The 16,723-nt window shown below is 44.2% G+C and overlaps 1 protein-coding gene across 7 annotated transcripts in view; it reads left to right on the plus strand.

The window, feature by feature from the left end:
- Positions 1 to 16,723, plus strand: part of nhsl1b (NHS-like 1b) — a 101,664-nt gene that overhangs the window by 78,572 nt on the left and 6,369 nt on the right. For 6 of the 7 annotated variants that reach the window (XM_035678424.1, XM_035678425.1, XM_035678426.1 and 3 more), the window contains exons 2-6: positions 1,383 to 1,535; positions 5,297 to 5,424; positions 7,743 to 7,941; positions 10,813 to 10,944; positions 12,799 to 16,104. In XM_035678424.1, the coding sequence (XP_035534317.1) occupies positions 1,383 to 1,535; positions 5,297 to 5,424; positions 7,743 to 7,941; positions 10,813 to 10,944; positions 12,799 to 16,104 (3,918 nt within the window). The remainder of the gene's footprint in view (positions 1 to 1,382; positions 1,536 to 5,296; positions 5,425 to 7,742; positions 7,942 to 10,812; positions 10,945 to 12,798; positions 16,105 to 16,723) is intronic. The other variant, XM_035678427.1, reaches the window with a different exon arrangement.

Here is a 16,723-nt window from a genome sequence, read left to right on the forward strand (position 1 = left end):
ACAATATACAACAATACGCACCGTACGTCCAACTTCAACTTTGCTGTACTCATTAGTACCACTATAGGGCTTTTAAAATGGTCAGTGGTGATGCCTATCAGAGGTTATCTGTATATCAAAGGAGTTCAATACTGTCTCACACCTTCTCCAACAGCCAATTTGCAATCATAAGACCCCGCCCTAAACTTCTACCTCGGAGGCCTGCTGTCCTCCCCCGACACACACACACAGACACTATGCATCCTACTATGGCTCATTAGCACCTGTTAAAAGAGCCCTCAAACAAACACAGTCTACACACCTCCAGCCCCTTTCATGACCCATCCCCTTCCTCCTGGTTCCCCCAGACATCTCCCTCATTCCCAGTGAGATGAACATGACGGGAGGGTCAGGACAGGGACAAACAGATAGCAGTCTTAACTAATATGTGGCTAAATGGAGATAATCTTACATCCACGATCACCAACTTTGGCTTGGATACGCTCACTTGGTAAGCCTGACTTTTGAGGAGTGTTTGTGTTATTGCGTATATTTATGTTTACACAGCTGAAACTTGTATTCAGGGTCGGCTAAAAAATGCAGCATTGGAATAAGCTTCAATCATTTCTGGATCACCACTAGTTGCGAGAGAAAAACAAAGGAAAGCACTATAATGTCCTGTAAATATTTCTTTGATGGTGTCTGACTGAGAGAAGTGCTCTAAAAAATTTCCCAAAAAACTGAAAGAACAATGAAAAAGAGTTGTTTTCCCTGTCTTGTAAAGAAAAGATGGTTTGGACGTCTTATCCAGCTGTGTATGTTTATCTCTGGCTAAATGTTCCACCCATTGAATGAGTGTAAGTGTGCACAGTGTTGTTATATTGCCTCTTTTTTTCTCCAAGGAGAGGTTAGCATGCTTAAAAGTTAGCTTTTGTAAGTTCTAGTAGCTTCTTTGAATTTGTGAGCTGAATATCATCTGGTTAGTGTTTCCCTCAAACTTACTCCTTTTCCCTCCTCCCCCTTTGACTTGTGTGGCCTACTGTGTGATGTCTCAGATATGTGTCAGGTTGTTGGTGTGGAGACTGACGCCTCGATGCAAAGCACCATCTTCCCCTTCCTTTTCTCCTCTAAATATTAAGAAATCCGTTCAGTAGCCAGTATTGCGTGCAAAGGACATGTTTTAGTCCAGAAGTTACTTTATTCCAAAGGGTTGAACTTAGAAATAATTAACTTTTCTACACTATGTATCTCAACTGTGGCTGTGTTAACTTTAAACACAGTACTGTTCTTGAGGAGAGGATGTAGTAAAACATCCTTCAGGAGATCCACTCGGGTCAATACAATTGGAAATATAACTCAAAATATACTAAATCTTATAACCTGATCTGTGTTTTTTTCTGCAGCGGTGTCTAACCTAGATGAGGAGAGCAAGTGGACGGTTCATTACACAGCTCCCTGGCACCAGCAGGAGAACGTCTTCCTACCGGGCAGCAGGCCACCCTGCGTAGAAGACCTCCACCGTCAGGCCAAAGTCAACCTCAAGACCGCCCTGCGAGGTAAGGTTTATTTAATTTGACCACTTCAGAGAGTCTGACGGGATCCAACATGATCACAGACAAAATCAGCGTTAGAGGAGTTGTTTGGAATTGTTAATATTAGAATATTTAACTAACAACATATTTTAATTGACAATTCATAATTTTCTTAGTAGTTTGGTCTGTAAGTCCATAAAATTTTCTCAGAACGCAATTTGATGTATCCAAATGTCTGACCAACAGTCCAAAACCAAAGAGTTTCAATTTGCAATCAAACAAAACAGAAAAATATTCACATTTGTGAAGAATTCTTATCATTTTAGCTTGAAACCGGTTAACCATTAATCAATTATCAAACCTGTAGCTTTTTTATTTAAATGTTTTATTAGATTTAGGGTGTCATAGCTATCTGCAATAAGTAATTAAAATCCATAGCAACCAATTCAACGAAACTATGCACAATGACAAATCTCGCTAGTGGGAACGTTACTGTGCGTCATCAACATTTGTCATGGCATCGAGATAAAGATCAGCTGTGTTTGTCCACAACATTGTAAAAATGTCCAAACCTGTAATTTGTGTTCAGTCCAAAGTTTAGCCAACTACACAACTGTGTGAGATCCCCTTCTTCCTGTTTGTCCAGTACAATTAGACAAAAACAGACACAGCCTTGTTGTCAAACAAACAAACAAACACAGGGAGTTACAACAGAGTGAGAACGGTTTAATATTCTCACAACATTCCCAGAACAGGAAGTGGGAATACCACTAAATCCTGGCACCTGTTTTACTGAGAGTTCCTGGGAAGGTTGTGTTTTTCTCAGATAACAGTTTGAGAAGCAGGTGTGAGAAAAGACTTAGAAGTGTGTATATGGGTGTGTATGTGTGCGTACATGGGTGGATGTGTTACAGTAAAGGCTTGTGGTTTACATGCTAGGGTGGCCTTGTGTGCCAGCAGATATAAAAGGGGACTGATAAAGGGAGAAAGAGAGATAAATGGGGAGAGGCCGGTTGTAACCTAATACTTAGTGTGTAAAACGTGAGTCACCTGCGTTAACACACACATACACACACACACACAATGTGTTGCCTTTGCCATTGTTTGACCCCTGTGCTGTTGCTGTTACATATTACCTTCTGCAATATTGATGTTGCTAGATACACAAACACCACCTGGGAGGTTGCATAAATTTAGCCCCCACCGCCCCTTATCCTGTCACCATCCTGTCACCACCACCCAGCCCCAGGGGTCCTAACTGAAAGACAACAGGTGTCCAATGAGAGCACCTGTTCTGTCCATTTGAGTCTTTATGTGTGTTTTTAGCTCCATAATTCCTTATCCACTCCCAGGAAGTTTAGAGTGGAGGTTACACAGTTTAAGAGAATAGATTTAGTGTTTTAGTTTTTTTTACATTATGCCCAAATACCAGATATCCCATATCTGTATCAGTTATCCTTCCATAATTCACATGTTTAATAGTAATAACAGTATTTTTTACAAGATATTATATTATTTAGAGGTTATATCAGGAGGTTAAACCAGGCTCAACTCCTGCTCTCATGCACGTGTAACCAGTCACTAATTCCAGTGTCACTAGCATGAGCATAGCAAGGTACATGAGTCCTGCTTTCTGCTCTGCAAAGCAGAATAATCAATAACCAATCAGATGGCAATGTCCACCCACTGTGGTGTTCCTTTCATACACTCAAACGGGCCAACAGGTCGAAATACACCAGGGAGGTCACGTAACAGTCATATGATTATCATCAGTACGGAAATATCGCAAAAATGATGCATTAGCTGGAAGGTCAGACAGACAATCAGAAAGTTTATCTCCATAATCTGATAATCATCTAATCTCATCATAATTACTTCACATATATTGGCTAACTTATAGCAACATATCAAATGACGATCTAAAACAGTGTGACAATGTAAAGGGGTCAATTAGAGTGATAAATCTGTTCAATCTTAACAAAGTTAATAGAGTTTGAGCTGCCTGGCTGCAACTTTACTGTTTTGATACACTCTCACTGCTCTCATAGTGTCTTACCAGGCAGCTACTTTGGGCAAAAAAGCTCTAAAAGCTAGTACACTACTTGCTCAGCGTCAAACAGCAGACAGACACAGTAACTAGCTGATATTTCCTGAAGGAGTTGGAGACCAAATATTGGACATACATTGAGCAACGACTCCAAATTAAAGATAATGTTGCTCTACAACTACTGTTAGTATTAGAGAGCCATACGTTCTTAGAACATAATAATAATAATGTGCAAATTTTCTGTTCCCAACTTGTGTTTGCTGCCCCCAAGTGGCAAAAGAAACATGCAGGTTTAATGAAAAGTCTCACAAGAAATACAAACATATTGCGGCTTGAACACCAAAGAAGACACAGTGAAGGTCATTAGGTCAATGCAAAATGGTAGACACATAACCAGGATCAAGTTCTGTCTGAAAATATAATTATGTTTGATTAGAGCTTTCTCAGGCTCTGTACAGGTGCAGTTGTCTACATGTTACATTATACTGCCACTTTAGTGACTGTGTTTTGTGCATCTTGTGCCTCTCTGTAGCCCTAAATAAGCACTACACGCCATATGTTAGTATTTTGAGCAAATCTGTTATATATTATTTGATAATATATACATGGATACAACCTGTTCATATCATTATGTTATATTTGTCCCCAATATCCTTCATTCTCTCTGCTTGCGTTCTTTCATGTCACTTACCGGGTCCCCTCCCTTCAGTTCTGCCTAGCAACAATCAGCACTCAGCTAATCAACGCCTATTTATTTTTATCAACCGTCCCCAATCACGCAACACCAATCATCTTAACAGCTACGCTCCCCCGTCATCATCCTCATTATCATCATGCTTTCCAAATCCCTTCTTCCACATCGCTACCACATCAGCTTGTGGTTACAGTAGCTACCTTTGCCAACCCCATTAGGGTCCATTAACTGGCAGTATTATACATGCACCAGTGTGTTTCTCCACAGAGAGACGAGCTGTAATTAGCTATGGAGATAGATGGCACATGAAAGGGATCAAAAGCAGCATCTTGAGACCTGAGGTGCCAGGCTAGGACTGATGTGTTTTTTTTTTTGGTACATGTGTCACCAAAAAGGGATTTTGATCACACACTGAATAAATCTCAAAGATTTGCATTTGTATGGATCAGGGATAATATGCAGACAAAGACAAAAAAAAAAAACATGCTTGTCAGTTGATATGCTACCAATGCAGTCGAGAGGGGTGTTTCTAGATTTTTTTTTAACTCATTTCACAAGTTAGTTAAATAGAAATTTTTAAGTTTTGTCCTCTTTATTCTTCAGGTTACAGGCATCAGCACAAAAAAAGCTCTACTGTGTGTTGTAGTTGAGGCCCTACATGAATATAATTAGCCATTAAAAGACTAGACAAAGGATGCATTAGTATATTTGCAGAGGGAGAAATAGAGAGATGATGTGCTAATTTCCCCCTGAGCGAGAGGAGGGAGGTGGAGGAGAGAGAGAGGGACAGTTCTGCCATCTGTGTGTGACAGACTGAAACCGATACCCCCTCCTCTAGTTACACACACACATTCATTTATACACTCTCTTCCTATCACACATTGGCATACACACACATACATCACAGCCCTATCGCAGCAGGTGGTGACAAGAGGAGGCGTGAGCAGCGCCTGGCAGCGGCTAGCAGAGACAAGCACTCATGTGACTGACAAACATCCGCGCCAAGCCTTATTTATCTGTAACACGTTTCTGTCTGTCCTGCAGAATGTGACAAGTTGAGGAAAGATGGTTTCCGGAGCTCTCAGTACTACTCTCAGGGTCCCATCTTCTCAGACCCCTCACAGTCCACCAGCAGCCTGCAGGACGATGAGGATGATGACCACGATAAGAAGGTACAGGTTACACACTAATACACACTCAACTGTCCAGGTGTAACACTCACTACATTTTGAGTACATACAAGTGTGTACATAGCAGTGCTTTGCAGTCTAGTGCTGATTCAGCAGCATGGCAACACACCTCCAGTGATTTAAACAGTGTCAGTCTGCCCTCTAGTGGCCACACATGAAAATGCACATTTTCCTCAGTCTAACATTACTAATATTTATATATGTTTCTTGGTCTATTAAAGGATTAATCACTCCTTCACTCACTGTTGTTATGACTTTAAGCACCATTCATGAAAGTAGTAGAGTACTAGATAAACCAATAGAGCTAAAACAAATATATAAACAGAATAAACACCTGCTGGCTCTTTTCCAGTATACTTTCCTTTACACTTGGTGGGGCTGTTGTTTGACTAATGTCACAGTACTGTAGTTTCAGGAGGGTGATACATGAAGAGAGACAGGGATGGAACAAAAACTACTATTTATTTCTCTTTTTACTGGCAGACTGTTAGTGTGAAGTGAAGCGTAAATGGTTTAACAGCCAGATATGCCTCCTCTCCTCATTTTTATTTCTCACACACAATGTGATATGAGGGGTCCTGAAAGGGTCAGGGGGGTCTTTCACTGTTATTATGAGGGTCTTCTTTGTCCCCCAGAGCCCTCAGATGCCAGCCGCTCGTTTCATGCCTGCCTCGACCCTTGACCTTCATAACATGCGGTTGTCTTTCTGAACTGTCGACTCCAATCTCTCGTTATCTGTCTTTCTACTTTCTGCACCCTCACTTCAACCTGAGCCAGTCCCCTTCTCCTCTCTGCTTTCCTTCGCCCTTCCTCTTTTCCGCTGTTTGTCCCCCTTACCCTCTCTTCCCCCATCACTTCCTGTTGTCCCGAGGCCAGTGAGCCTAACTTTGCCTGACAGCAGCCTCAAAAGGAGAAACAGGGTTCCTGGTTGAGTCACAATGATGCAAAATAACAAGCCATGCCTACCACCAAACAGTCGCTCAGATCCTTTCTTTACATCCTCCCCTCTTCTCTCCCCTCGGTTGCTTCGCCCCCATTTATCCATCCATCCATGTGTGGTTTTTTGTGAAAGCACTAATAGCCATCTTTTCTAGCCAGTCTGATGTTTGGGGTTGTCAGGATAAACCGTAATGGACGTAAGGCTTGCTGGATGTATTCTAGGGAAGTTTGTTCCAGCAATTTTCAGTCTCTAACCAACAAAATCACACTGAGGATTTCCCACCAGACCTTTTTTTTTCCAGGGAGGAAAAGTTTGATCTGAGGCATCCAGGCAAATTTTGGGTGATGCAGTGAAAGTGATTCTGCCCCTGAAATTGATCTATAATCAGAACAATTTGGGATTGTTTATGTTGACCGTGCTCTGAATTCAAACCTGTATTTAGTCTGAAAAATAATGATTTCTAAATCTCAGATGGACTTAAACATTCGGTAAAATGGAAATAGCAGGTTTTCTGTTCACTAACAGCTCAATTTTAAGCCTGGATGCTGCAGTGATACATTGGTGTCTGTTGCTTCTCTGCAGTAAATTCTCCTTCAGGATTGAGAGCTGTTAGTGAGTGAACACAGTTTAATGCATGAGTGATTCTCTCTCTTTCTCCTCAGTGTTGCTCTCTTGCTTTTATCCTGCCATTTCCAAATGCTCCGTCAGTTTGATCTGATAGATGTTTGTGTGTGTTTGTGTGTGTTTGTGTGTGTTTATGTGTGTGTGAGTGTTTCCATTTGGCTTGATTTGATCGTGAAACATGTTTACAGCACCAACAAGCTTCTAAAGGTCACATAAATGCAATATATTAAAGTCTGTTTATGTGTGTGCCAATATAGACCGTATAGTCTGTCGGTTATAGTTTTGGACAATTAAGTTCTCTTCTATAATTTTCTATTCATATTCACATTTTCTTCTATTATCTTGACCTTTTACCATCAGATTGTTCTTCACCCATTAGTTCTGTGCTCTAATTCAGTACGACAAAATCTTTGTTTTCCATTTCCTTTCATTACTCCACATTGTCTTTTATCTCTCTCACCTCTGTCACTCCCTTTTCCTGTCTTGTCTCTTTCTCTCCTTCTCTGCATTCAACTCTTTTCCTCGTCCCACCTCGTCTACATGTCACTTTTATTCTCTTTTTCATTCCTTGTTTCTATTATCTCTCTCTTCCCCTCTGCCCCGTCTCTCCTCCTCTCCTCTTTCAGCTTTCATTTCTTCCTGTCTCTGCTCTCTCTCTCCAATCCTCTTGTCTCTCTCTTTGCTCCACTTTATGTTTTTACGTCTTGTTAACCCATTCTCCCCCTTTCTCATCCAGTCCACAGCTTCATCAGCAGAGGACAACAAATCTCAGCTGTCCATGAGGCCCCAGACCCCGCAGGGTGAAGGAGGCGAGGTTTCTGAGGTTGACGGACAGGTGGTATGGAACAAGGCTGCACCCCTCCCCACCCCAGAGGAGAAGATGAGGCAGACGGCCAAGGCCGTGCCCACAGACATAGTTGCCATCAATGTCACAGGTATTACCTCTTAGAAGCCGCAGTCATCCAACCATTTTTTCCATCTCTTAACCACTAGCAAGTAGCGACCAATCCCCATTAGTGTTGGTAGTGGAAAACACTCCTGGTCCTCTAGTTCCATACTGAGTAGCAACGTAGAAAGATCAAACTACTTTGAGTTTGAACTGACTGGTTTCATTCATCCCTGGTGTCTGTTCTGAAACATTAACCTCTCATAACCAATCCCACAGTTTGTTTGGTTTGTCTCAAAGGAATTTCCTGTCATTTTTTGACATTTGCTTGATTTGCTGTTTAGTGGATAGCTAGATAAGAAGATCACTATCAATTTCATGTCTGAGTTTAAATACAGAGATAGCTCCATGCGATGCTTAGCCTAGCTTAAGACAAAGCCTGGAAGCCTGAAGGAGACAGCTAGCCTCCACCAAATAAACAAGACCAAGAGTTTACAGCCATGTTAGCTAGCAGGTATAATATTTACCATTTTCACCATCAGTGAAACACAAAGTGCAGCTGTGGCTGATAGAAATGCCATTTGTTGTGCAGGTCAAAGTATTGGACAAATTAAAATTATATCACTCCAGTAGTAACAGCCAGCCAAAGGTGTAGAGGAAAAAGCTATTTGGACCACGAATGTCTGTACAAAATTGCATAGCCATCCATCCAATGGTAAAAACGTTAGTAGAAAATGGCCTTTCAATAATTTCAAACCTGCCACATTAACACATTTATTGTGCTTTTATTGGTATTCTCATTTAATTCTCAGTAAGGCAGCAAAAAAGGGAAACCCAAAGCCAAACAAGCAAAATTTCAGACTGTTCCTTTAATCAACCCTCTGTGGGTAAGTGGATATAGACTAATCAATTACTGTAACCAGTCATCCACAGAGGAAGAAACTGTATGTGTCAGTCATGGATGTCTGCCTCTCCTCCTGCACCTCTGTGTATATCCTCCCCTTCCTTCATGCTTCTTGAGACTGACCTTCACCTTCCTTTATGCGCGTGTGAGCGAGCATTTGTGTGTGAAAATCGTTTGACAGCTTATCCAAGGGGTCAAGGCTTTTCACTGACTTTATGTCAGATCACCAGGCGTTTGACAGATGAACACTCGTACACAGCAAAACGTGTCGATGCAATTCCCTTGTTAGCATGTCACATTTTTCTCACAAGTCACACACATACCATTTCTGATGATTAATATATTATACTTTAGCTTGTCCATTGTTTCACTCATAAAACATAAACTCAGCCACATATCTTGTATGAGGTGTAAAAAAGAAGAAGATATTGCAGTTCAGTATCAACATCTGAATTTTGCTGTTGTCAGGCCCGATATAACTCTGATCCCATCATCCTTTACACACTAATGAGTGCTTAATGTGGTCCCACTCCACACAAATCACCGTTGACTTCATCTCTTGTCACTTTAGATTACTGAGAAAGAGAGAATATAACACAAACACAGACTCAGAGAGAGTGCAGGGACTTTTCTGTCACTCTGAGGGGGGACTGTGATAGACACTATCTGCCCTCATATCAATTTCTATTTCCCTAACGCCTGCAGGCTGTCACCAGCTAGCCAAATAGCAGAAATAAGAGCAGTTCCTTGTGAGATATCCTTCAGGGTGACTGGACAGAGTGAGAAGGATATTGAGAAGAATGAAAGAGAGAATGTGTGTATGTGTGTGTGCGCGCTTGTTTCACCTCATATCTTTCCTGTGCATGCGTGTGTTTTTGTGATAAGAGCATGCACTCTACATCTTACATAAACCGTCATGTATGTTTACACATCATTTACTTCTATTCGGTGTTGAAAATTAACACAAAATTCAGCCAAAAATGAGAGGATTTCTTTGCCAGCCTCTTCTTGATGAGCCAATGCTTTAGTTATTTTCTGCTCTAATAACTAGACTTGGGTCTCTGAACTGAAAGTGACTGAAAGTGGCTGGTAAATTTTGTCTTTTTTTGGCATTTTGGCTGATGGATGAAAAAGTTCAGGTCAGGTGACCCAAATGACAGAAAAAATATGATCTCACTTTACTCTAGTGGTATAATGCAATATAGATATAGCCCATGTTTAGATATTTGCCTCTGACGTTTCTGCCTCCACGCAGCTCGTATTTATAGAAACATGACCATGTAGGCCGCACTGTTGACAGTTTTTTTTTGTAGAATAAATTGAAGCCAATATTGGCTGATTTGATCTTTTTGCAGATATATCTGTATAGGTGTATATGTTGGCTGATAAGTAACAAAACATTGCAGTGCAGCAGGGTATTTTAGAAACCATGTCATGGTTGGATAGTTTATACGCCAGACAAAAAAAAGTAAATTTTTCAGCTTTCTCAACTGGAAGATGCAATTTAAAACCGACATCAAGATTGTCTTTTTACATTATGAATTTATGTTAAATGAAAATTGGCCAATTTATTATTGGATTTTTTAAGCTTCTTGGTATTAAGTATCAACCTAGAAAATCTAGTATCAGTCAGGCAATAGTTTAATTGTGCCTATGAAAACTGTCCACAGTGAGCAACAGAGACAGTCTTTCTGTCAAAAGATGTTGCTATTAAAATTTTGAGCATCACAAAGGTTTCAGCTCACCTATATTGTATTTTGAGGAGGGTTGTAAAAGACAGATCTCAAAACTTGGGCAAATAAGACCAAAACTATATGCATGCCACTAGAGGGAGGTGAGAAAGTGTTGTTTCATAATTTGGTTAAAGTGACCCTTTGGGTTTCTTGCCCTGCTGATGTTGCATGAACAACTAAAAAATAAAAACTTTCTGCATGTTGTGAGTTTGTTCCCTTCAACTAACCGACTACTGTTTGCCTGTGTGTCCGCCTGCCTTGCTCTCGCCCTCCCGGCTACCAGGGGCAGTGTTTGACCGACAAGCGAGCATCCGGCGCTCCCTCATTAACACTGACACCGTGTCCCGTCGGCCCAAGAAGGTCAAACGCAGAAAGACTATATCAGGGCTGCCTGACAACATCAACCAGGAGCTAGGTATGGACCACTGTGGGGCAATATGTTGCCCTCTACTGTCCACAGACCTGTACCAACACTCTGGACAAGCATCCCTCCTTCTTTCACTACGTCATATAACCTTAATCTCTATTTAATTATGTTTTTATCAAGAATAACTGTATACATTGAGTTGAGAATTAACTCACCAGTATTGTTCTGAGTAAGTCATACTGAGAGGGAGAAAATGATACATGCAAGTCCACAGTGTTGGATCAAGGCCTTGCAGTTGTTCAGTCTTTCCCTGTTTCAGTTCTGAATACCAAGTGTCCTCATTTGCTCTCCTCCATCCTGTTTAACTGTATCCACAGCCAGGAACCAGTTATAAAATCCTTTTCAGTAGTTTTGTGGTTTTGATTTAGCTCCTTTTCCTCCTCTAGAAACTTTTGCCCTCATAGAATCTCATTTCAGAAGTTGCTTGTTTGAAAATCGTTTCACATAGGAGAAGTTAAGCGCAGGCATTCTTAAATACGTATTGTGCCATAATCCTTTGGGGTCAACTTTCTGCAGTCCTTTTCTGTGAATGTGTTATTTGTGTGGCTGTGTCTTAATCCTGGGGCCATATTGATAATCATGGCATGTGTCCCCATTGTGCCTTACTTACCAGCATGTACTGATTGAGAGTCCCTGATCGTGGACACATAAAAGGCCCCACAACCCTCTTCTTTTGCCTCATTTTCAGAACATTTGATCTTCAGACCTACAAACAGATTGAGGGTTAAATAACAAATATGAAGGTTCAAAGGTTTTCTACCAACAGTTACTCAGCATAGCTGGGTGTTAAGCGAGCACTAAGCTTACTAAGCTGGCACTGTGCTGTTCTGACGGCACCGCATGGCTGATGTTTATTTACACATCTCTGAGCTGAAGTATGGCAGCAGTGCTTTAAGGAGAATGTCATTTCTCTGTGCAATAAGATCACCAAGACTGATAGGAAAAGAGCTTTAAAGTCTGGTTAGTGCCCAGCTGACGACAGCATCTGAATGTCATGATTACTGGGCCGGGGTAATTGTCCCCGTGCTTCATCCCTCCCTCTCCTTGCACTAGAGCTGCCTGCGAAGTAGACCTGCAGCTTAATCTATCGCAGCAGCAGCAGCAGCCAAGCTGTCACTCCAGCTTTTAGCAAAGGAGGAAGAGAGTGTATGTGTGGTTTAGAGAGACCGAGAAGGGGGAGAGAGAAGAAAGGACGCACGAGTGTGTATGTTTTGGGATACGAGCATCAACAGGAGAGCCACCACAGATGGGAGACACACTAGACGTCCTTTCTGTTTTTACAACTCATTCTTCAAATTTTTTGTTTACTAGCTGGTATGTTTGGTGCGTGTGTCTTTGTGATAACTGCATTTCTGTGTGTCCTTGTCTCTAAATCTATCTTTATGTTCTGTGCTATATGACAGTGCATGACCATGTCAGCATTGTGTATGTGTGCACATGTGTCTTTGTGTATGTTTCCATCCATGTATGTGTTTGTTTGTTGGCTGCCTTATACCTAACCAGCTGCCTCTCCTGGACCCCAGCAGCATATTTGCTTTTCTGTCAGACTGAGCCAAAGCCAAAGCCAGAATATGAGGGGAAGCATAGTAGGGAGTCTCCGTCTTCCCTCATATCCTTTCCTCCTTAATGAAGAAGACCAGAAGTTATTAACGCATGAGACAGGGTTACAGCAAATCAAATTAATTAGCTTCCCTGTGACCACAGTTTATATGTCAAAGGAGCAGAAGGCATTGTGGCTGAAGAGGTTATTGAGAGGAAAGAGAAGATTAGTGGAGCAAGAAGAGACAAGAGACGTTGTGAACATTCATATGTTTATCTTATTTTCTTTTCTTCCTTTAACAGCAGCAAAAGGACACGGCGGAGAGCTCCGGCCGCATTCCATGTTCATACCGGGACAGTACTCCACTTTGGGCAGAGTTGGGAGTGTCAACTCAACGCTCCGACGTTCACAGACCAGAGACTCAGGCTGCCAGACAGAAGAAGTGAAGGTTGTACCGCCGTCCATGAGAAGAATTCGGGCTCAGAGAGGACAGGGAATCGCTGCACAAATGGCCGGCATTTCCGCTTCCTCCTCGACAGGAAGTATATCTATCTCAAGTAGTGACAGCTCTGGGATCTTGATGCTGCCACATCACTTTAACGGAGACCCTTCCCGTTTTCACAGTCTGCCCCGACAGGGCGCCAGAGTGTCCCTCAGTGCTGACCCCATCTATAGCAGCACCCCCATCAAGTCAGAGCAGCAAACTACCCCTCAGAGGCAGATTGGAAAGCTTCAGGTTGACAACACAGTGGTGCACATGAGAAATGCCCCAAGGACAGGCACCCTGCCCAGGCCCAAGTCTCAGGAGTTGAGGGGAACACAGGCCAGTGATTGGGGTGGCGGTCCAGCATGTGTGGTCTCCCCACATGCTGCTTATTCCACCTCACTCATCCCTAATGCGACCCTATCTAGCTCCTCTGAGGTCATTACCCTCAACACCTCCGGTCAGCTCTCCCACTCCCCAGGCTCAGCTTACCCCACAGCTCGGCCACTCAGTCTGGCTTCCTCCACCAACACGGACCCCCTGATCTCCAGTCCAATAGCCTTTACCCACAGCTCCACCTGCCCAGCCTTGGCCACTTCTACCCCAACTCATACACCACAGGATGGTGGTCTGGTAGTCGCAGCACCGGCTAGTGAATCAGGGCACTCGGACAGCAGTGTACATAGCCACAGCACCTTGGCCCCTACACCCCCATCCTGTCTGCCAGAGGAGCAGTGGATCTACGACACACCAGAAAACGTGGTGGTCCCACACCGCACTCTGACCTCCAGCTGCTCTACTCCTATAAACCAGCTGTATAGCAGTCTGGACCTCTCCTCCAGGACCACTACTGACTCCAGCTCTGTCTATTCCCAAGACAATGATGGATACTACACCTCCATGCACATGGACTCAGGCCTGCGTTCTCGCAACCATGGCAGTGGGCATGGCGCAGCAGCTGGGCGGGCCACCAGGCACAGCATGTACGAGTGCCGTGAGATGGCCAATCAGGAAGACTCTGGAAGCTTGTACAGTGATCGCTCCCTGTCCCGCAGCATCTCCCTCCGCAAGTCCAAGAAGCCCCCGCTGCCCCCAGCTCGTACAGACTCTCTTAGACGCAAACCTGGTGCGAAAAAGCCCCTCGGAGGCGTTAGCGCCATCAGCGGCGGTAACGAGCCAAACGGAGCCATGCTCAATGAGACTCTAATTGCCAGCTTGCAGCAGAGTCTACAGATTGGGCTGAGAGGAGGGAAAGAAAAAGGGGCTTCACCTTCTTCACCCTCTCACAGCCCAAGCAGCGACTACGATGACCCTTGGCTGCTACGGCCACGCAGTCAGAGTAGCATCAGTGCAGGTAGCTCTGCAGCATCACTAGGAGCTAACGCCAACTGTGGCGGCGTGTCTAACGTATACTCGCTATGCCATGTGACGCCTGCTCAGAGTGAGACCAGCAGCTTGCGCTCAGACTATGAATCCTGGGGCTACTACATGGACTTCCCTCGTAACCATGGGGACCAGAGGGCACAGACCCCTCCGGCCCACACCACAGATAACATGTCGGCTGGGGCTAACCCAGGAGGATTACAGAATGGAGGTGAGATTCACAACAACATCCAGGCTCCCCGAGCCCCAGGCCAGGAGGGAGGGGTGGCTGTGAAACCTAAAATGTCCACCTCCTCACCAGACAGGGTGCACAGACTGACCTCCCCATCTAGCGGCTACTCTAGCCAGTCCAACACCCCCACAGCTGGAACCCCAGTGCCCTCGTTCGTCAGGTCCATGTCTCCCTCAGGCAGCCGGCCCAAGCCCAAAGTGCCCGAGAGGAAGTCATCTCTGCTCTCCTCTGTATCCATGTCCTCCTCTTCCACCTCCCTTTCCTCTACCACCTCTGACTCACTTAAAAGCTCCGGACCTCCTCCACCACCACCTCCACCCTTGCCCCTCTCCTCTTCCTCAGCTCCCAACACCCCTCTCAGCCCACCTCCGCCCTTCCCTCCTCCTCTACCGCCAAATTTCAGTGCAGCCACATCTCCGCCAGCTCCTCTGTTACCAACCACTCCTCAGGGCCCACCCCCTGCTTGCTCCACCTCCCCAGAGTTCCCTCCTCCTCCATCCCCTGAAATGCTAATTCACCCCAGTTCATCCTTCAACGGGAGTTTTAGTCCTCCCCCTCCACCTCCGCCTCCTGTCCCCTCCATGGGGCCCCCTCCACCTCCTCCACTGCCTGCTTTTGTCCTACCTTCCTCCTCCCTATCTTTTGTGAAGGCAGTGAAGGATGCTCCTAAACCAACTGTTTCCGACAGCCTTACAAAGTCATCTAAGCCCCTGATCACCCCGTTTGCACTGCAGAGTGTTCAGCTCCGCTCTGTTAAACGGCAAGAAAAGGAGATTAACGGAAAATCAGACTACACCAGTGCTCAGGAAACAGGTGTGGATCTCCTTCAGGGTCTAAAGCCCCAGACCCTGGAGAAGTCTTATTCCCTGGAGCTTCCCACTGTTTTACCCCTGTCAAACTGCTCCCCAGAAGATTCAAGGAACTCCTCACCATCACCGGTGTCAAAACTCTTAGAGGAGTTGTCTTTAGACTGCAGTTTCACAGATTACACACCAGATAGTGCTGTCATAAATGGACAAGGTGAGGATCAGAGTTACTTTCTCTTAAACGGAAAAGAAAAAGTCGAATGGCAGTCCAGTCCCCCACGGAGCTCCCAAAGCTCTCCTGTCAAACCGAAACCCCCAGCCATATCCAAGAAACCCAAATTCTCTTTTCTCCCACCATTTGTCCCACAAGCAGAACAGGTTCCATCTCAGCATGAGTATACAGGCAGCCTGTCACAAACAGAAGACCAAGTAGATGCGCCACAAAGACAAAAGGAAGAGAAAGAAAGTAAAAGTGAGCAACAAGAGGAAGAGGAAACTTCAGAAAGCTCTGGGGCTCTCGTAGAGAGCAGTGAAACATCCACAATAAGCCAGGACGAATCCCATATTTCTACTTCTGCCAGCCAGGACACAAGTTTTGACCATGGACTGTGTACCTTTGGAGAGGCTCATGAAGAGGAAGAGGAGGAGGGAGATGGAACAAGTAGCACAACTGGATCCATCAGCTCCAAGGAGGATGACACTGGTGAGTCTGACATACTTTTTTGTTAAGTTAAATGAAACTGAATTTGTGAAGAGAAAACACTAGTTTTAGATGGCGGCAGTCAAAACCTTCATTAACGTATTGGTTGAGCTCATTACCATAATCCTATATGGTTGGTGGTGATGCTGCTGTCTGCTAGCTGTGCGGCCAGCTCCTCAGGCAGCTGTGAAATTCATTTTGCCCTCCGAAGCAAAGGATCCAAGCTTGAAACCACAAGCTTTTAAAGGTTTGAAAACTGTGAAAATAGCTCAGGAGCTACGGCTTATCACTGGGACAGCACTGCTGCAGCCTCTTGAATGCCCCATCTCTTTATTCTCTCTTCTACTCATCCTTCTACATTTCATATGCAGAGATCTCTTGTGGTTACTGTCCCTTCGTTTTTCCCGCATTGCTATTTTTCTCTGCCCCCTACCACACACCTCAGCCTCCACTGTCTACTTGAATCCTCTCCACCATCCATCCTTATTTCTAAATATCAATTTTTTCCTTTCTGCCTTTTCCTCTTCTTTACTGTTAATCTCTCATCCTCAGTCAGCCCCTCTCTCTGTCCCGCTCCCTATCTATCCCTCCTTCTCTCTCTCCGAAGGTAAGGGATGGGGCA

This window comes from Morone saxatilis, unplaced genomic scaffold (assembly GCF_004916995.1).
Source record: "Morone saxatilis isolate NCDOM2014 unplaced genomic scaffold, NCSU_SB_2.0 Contig7, whole genome shotgun sequence".
Taxonomy (NCBI): Eukaryota; Metazoa; Chordata; class Actinopteri; family Moronidae; genus Morone; species Morone saxatilis.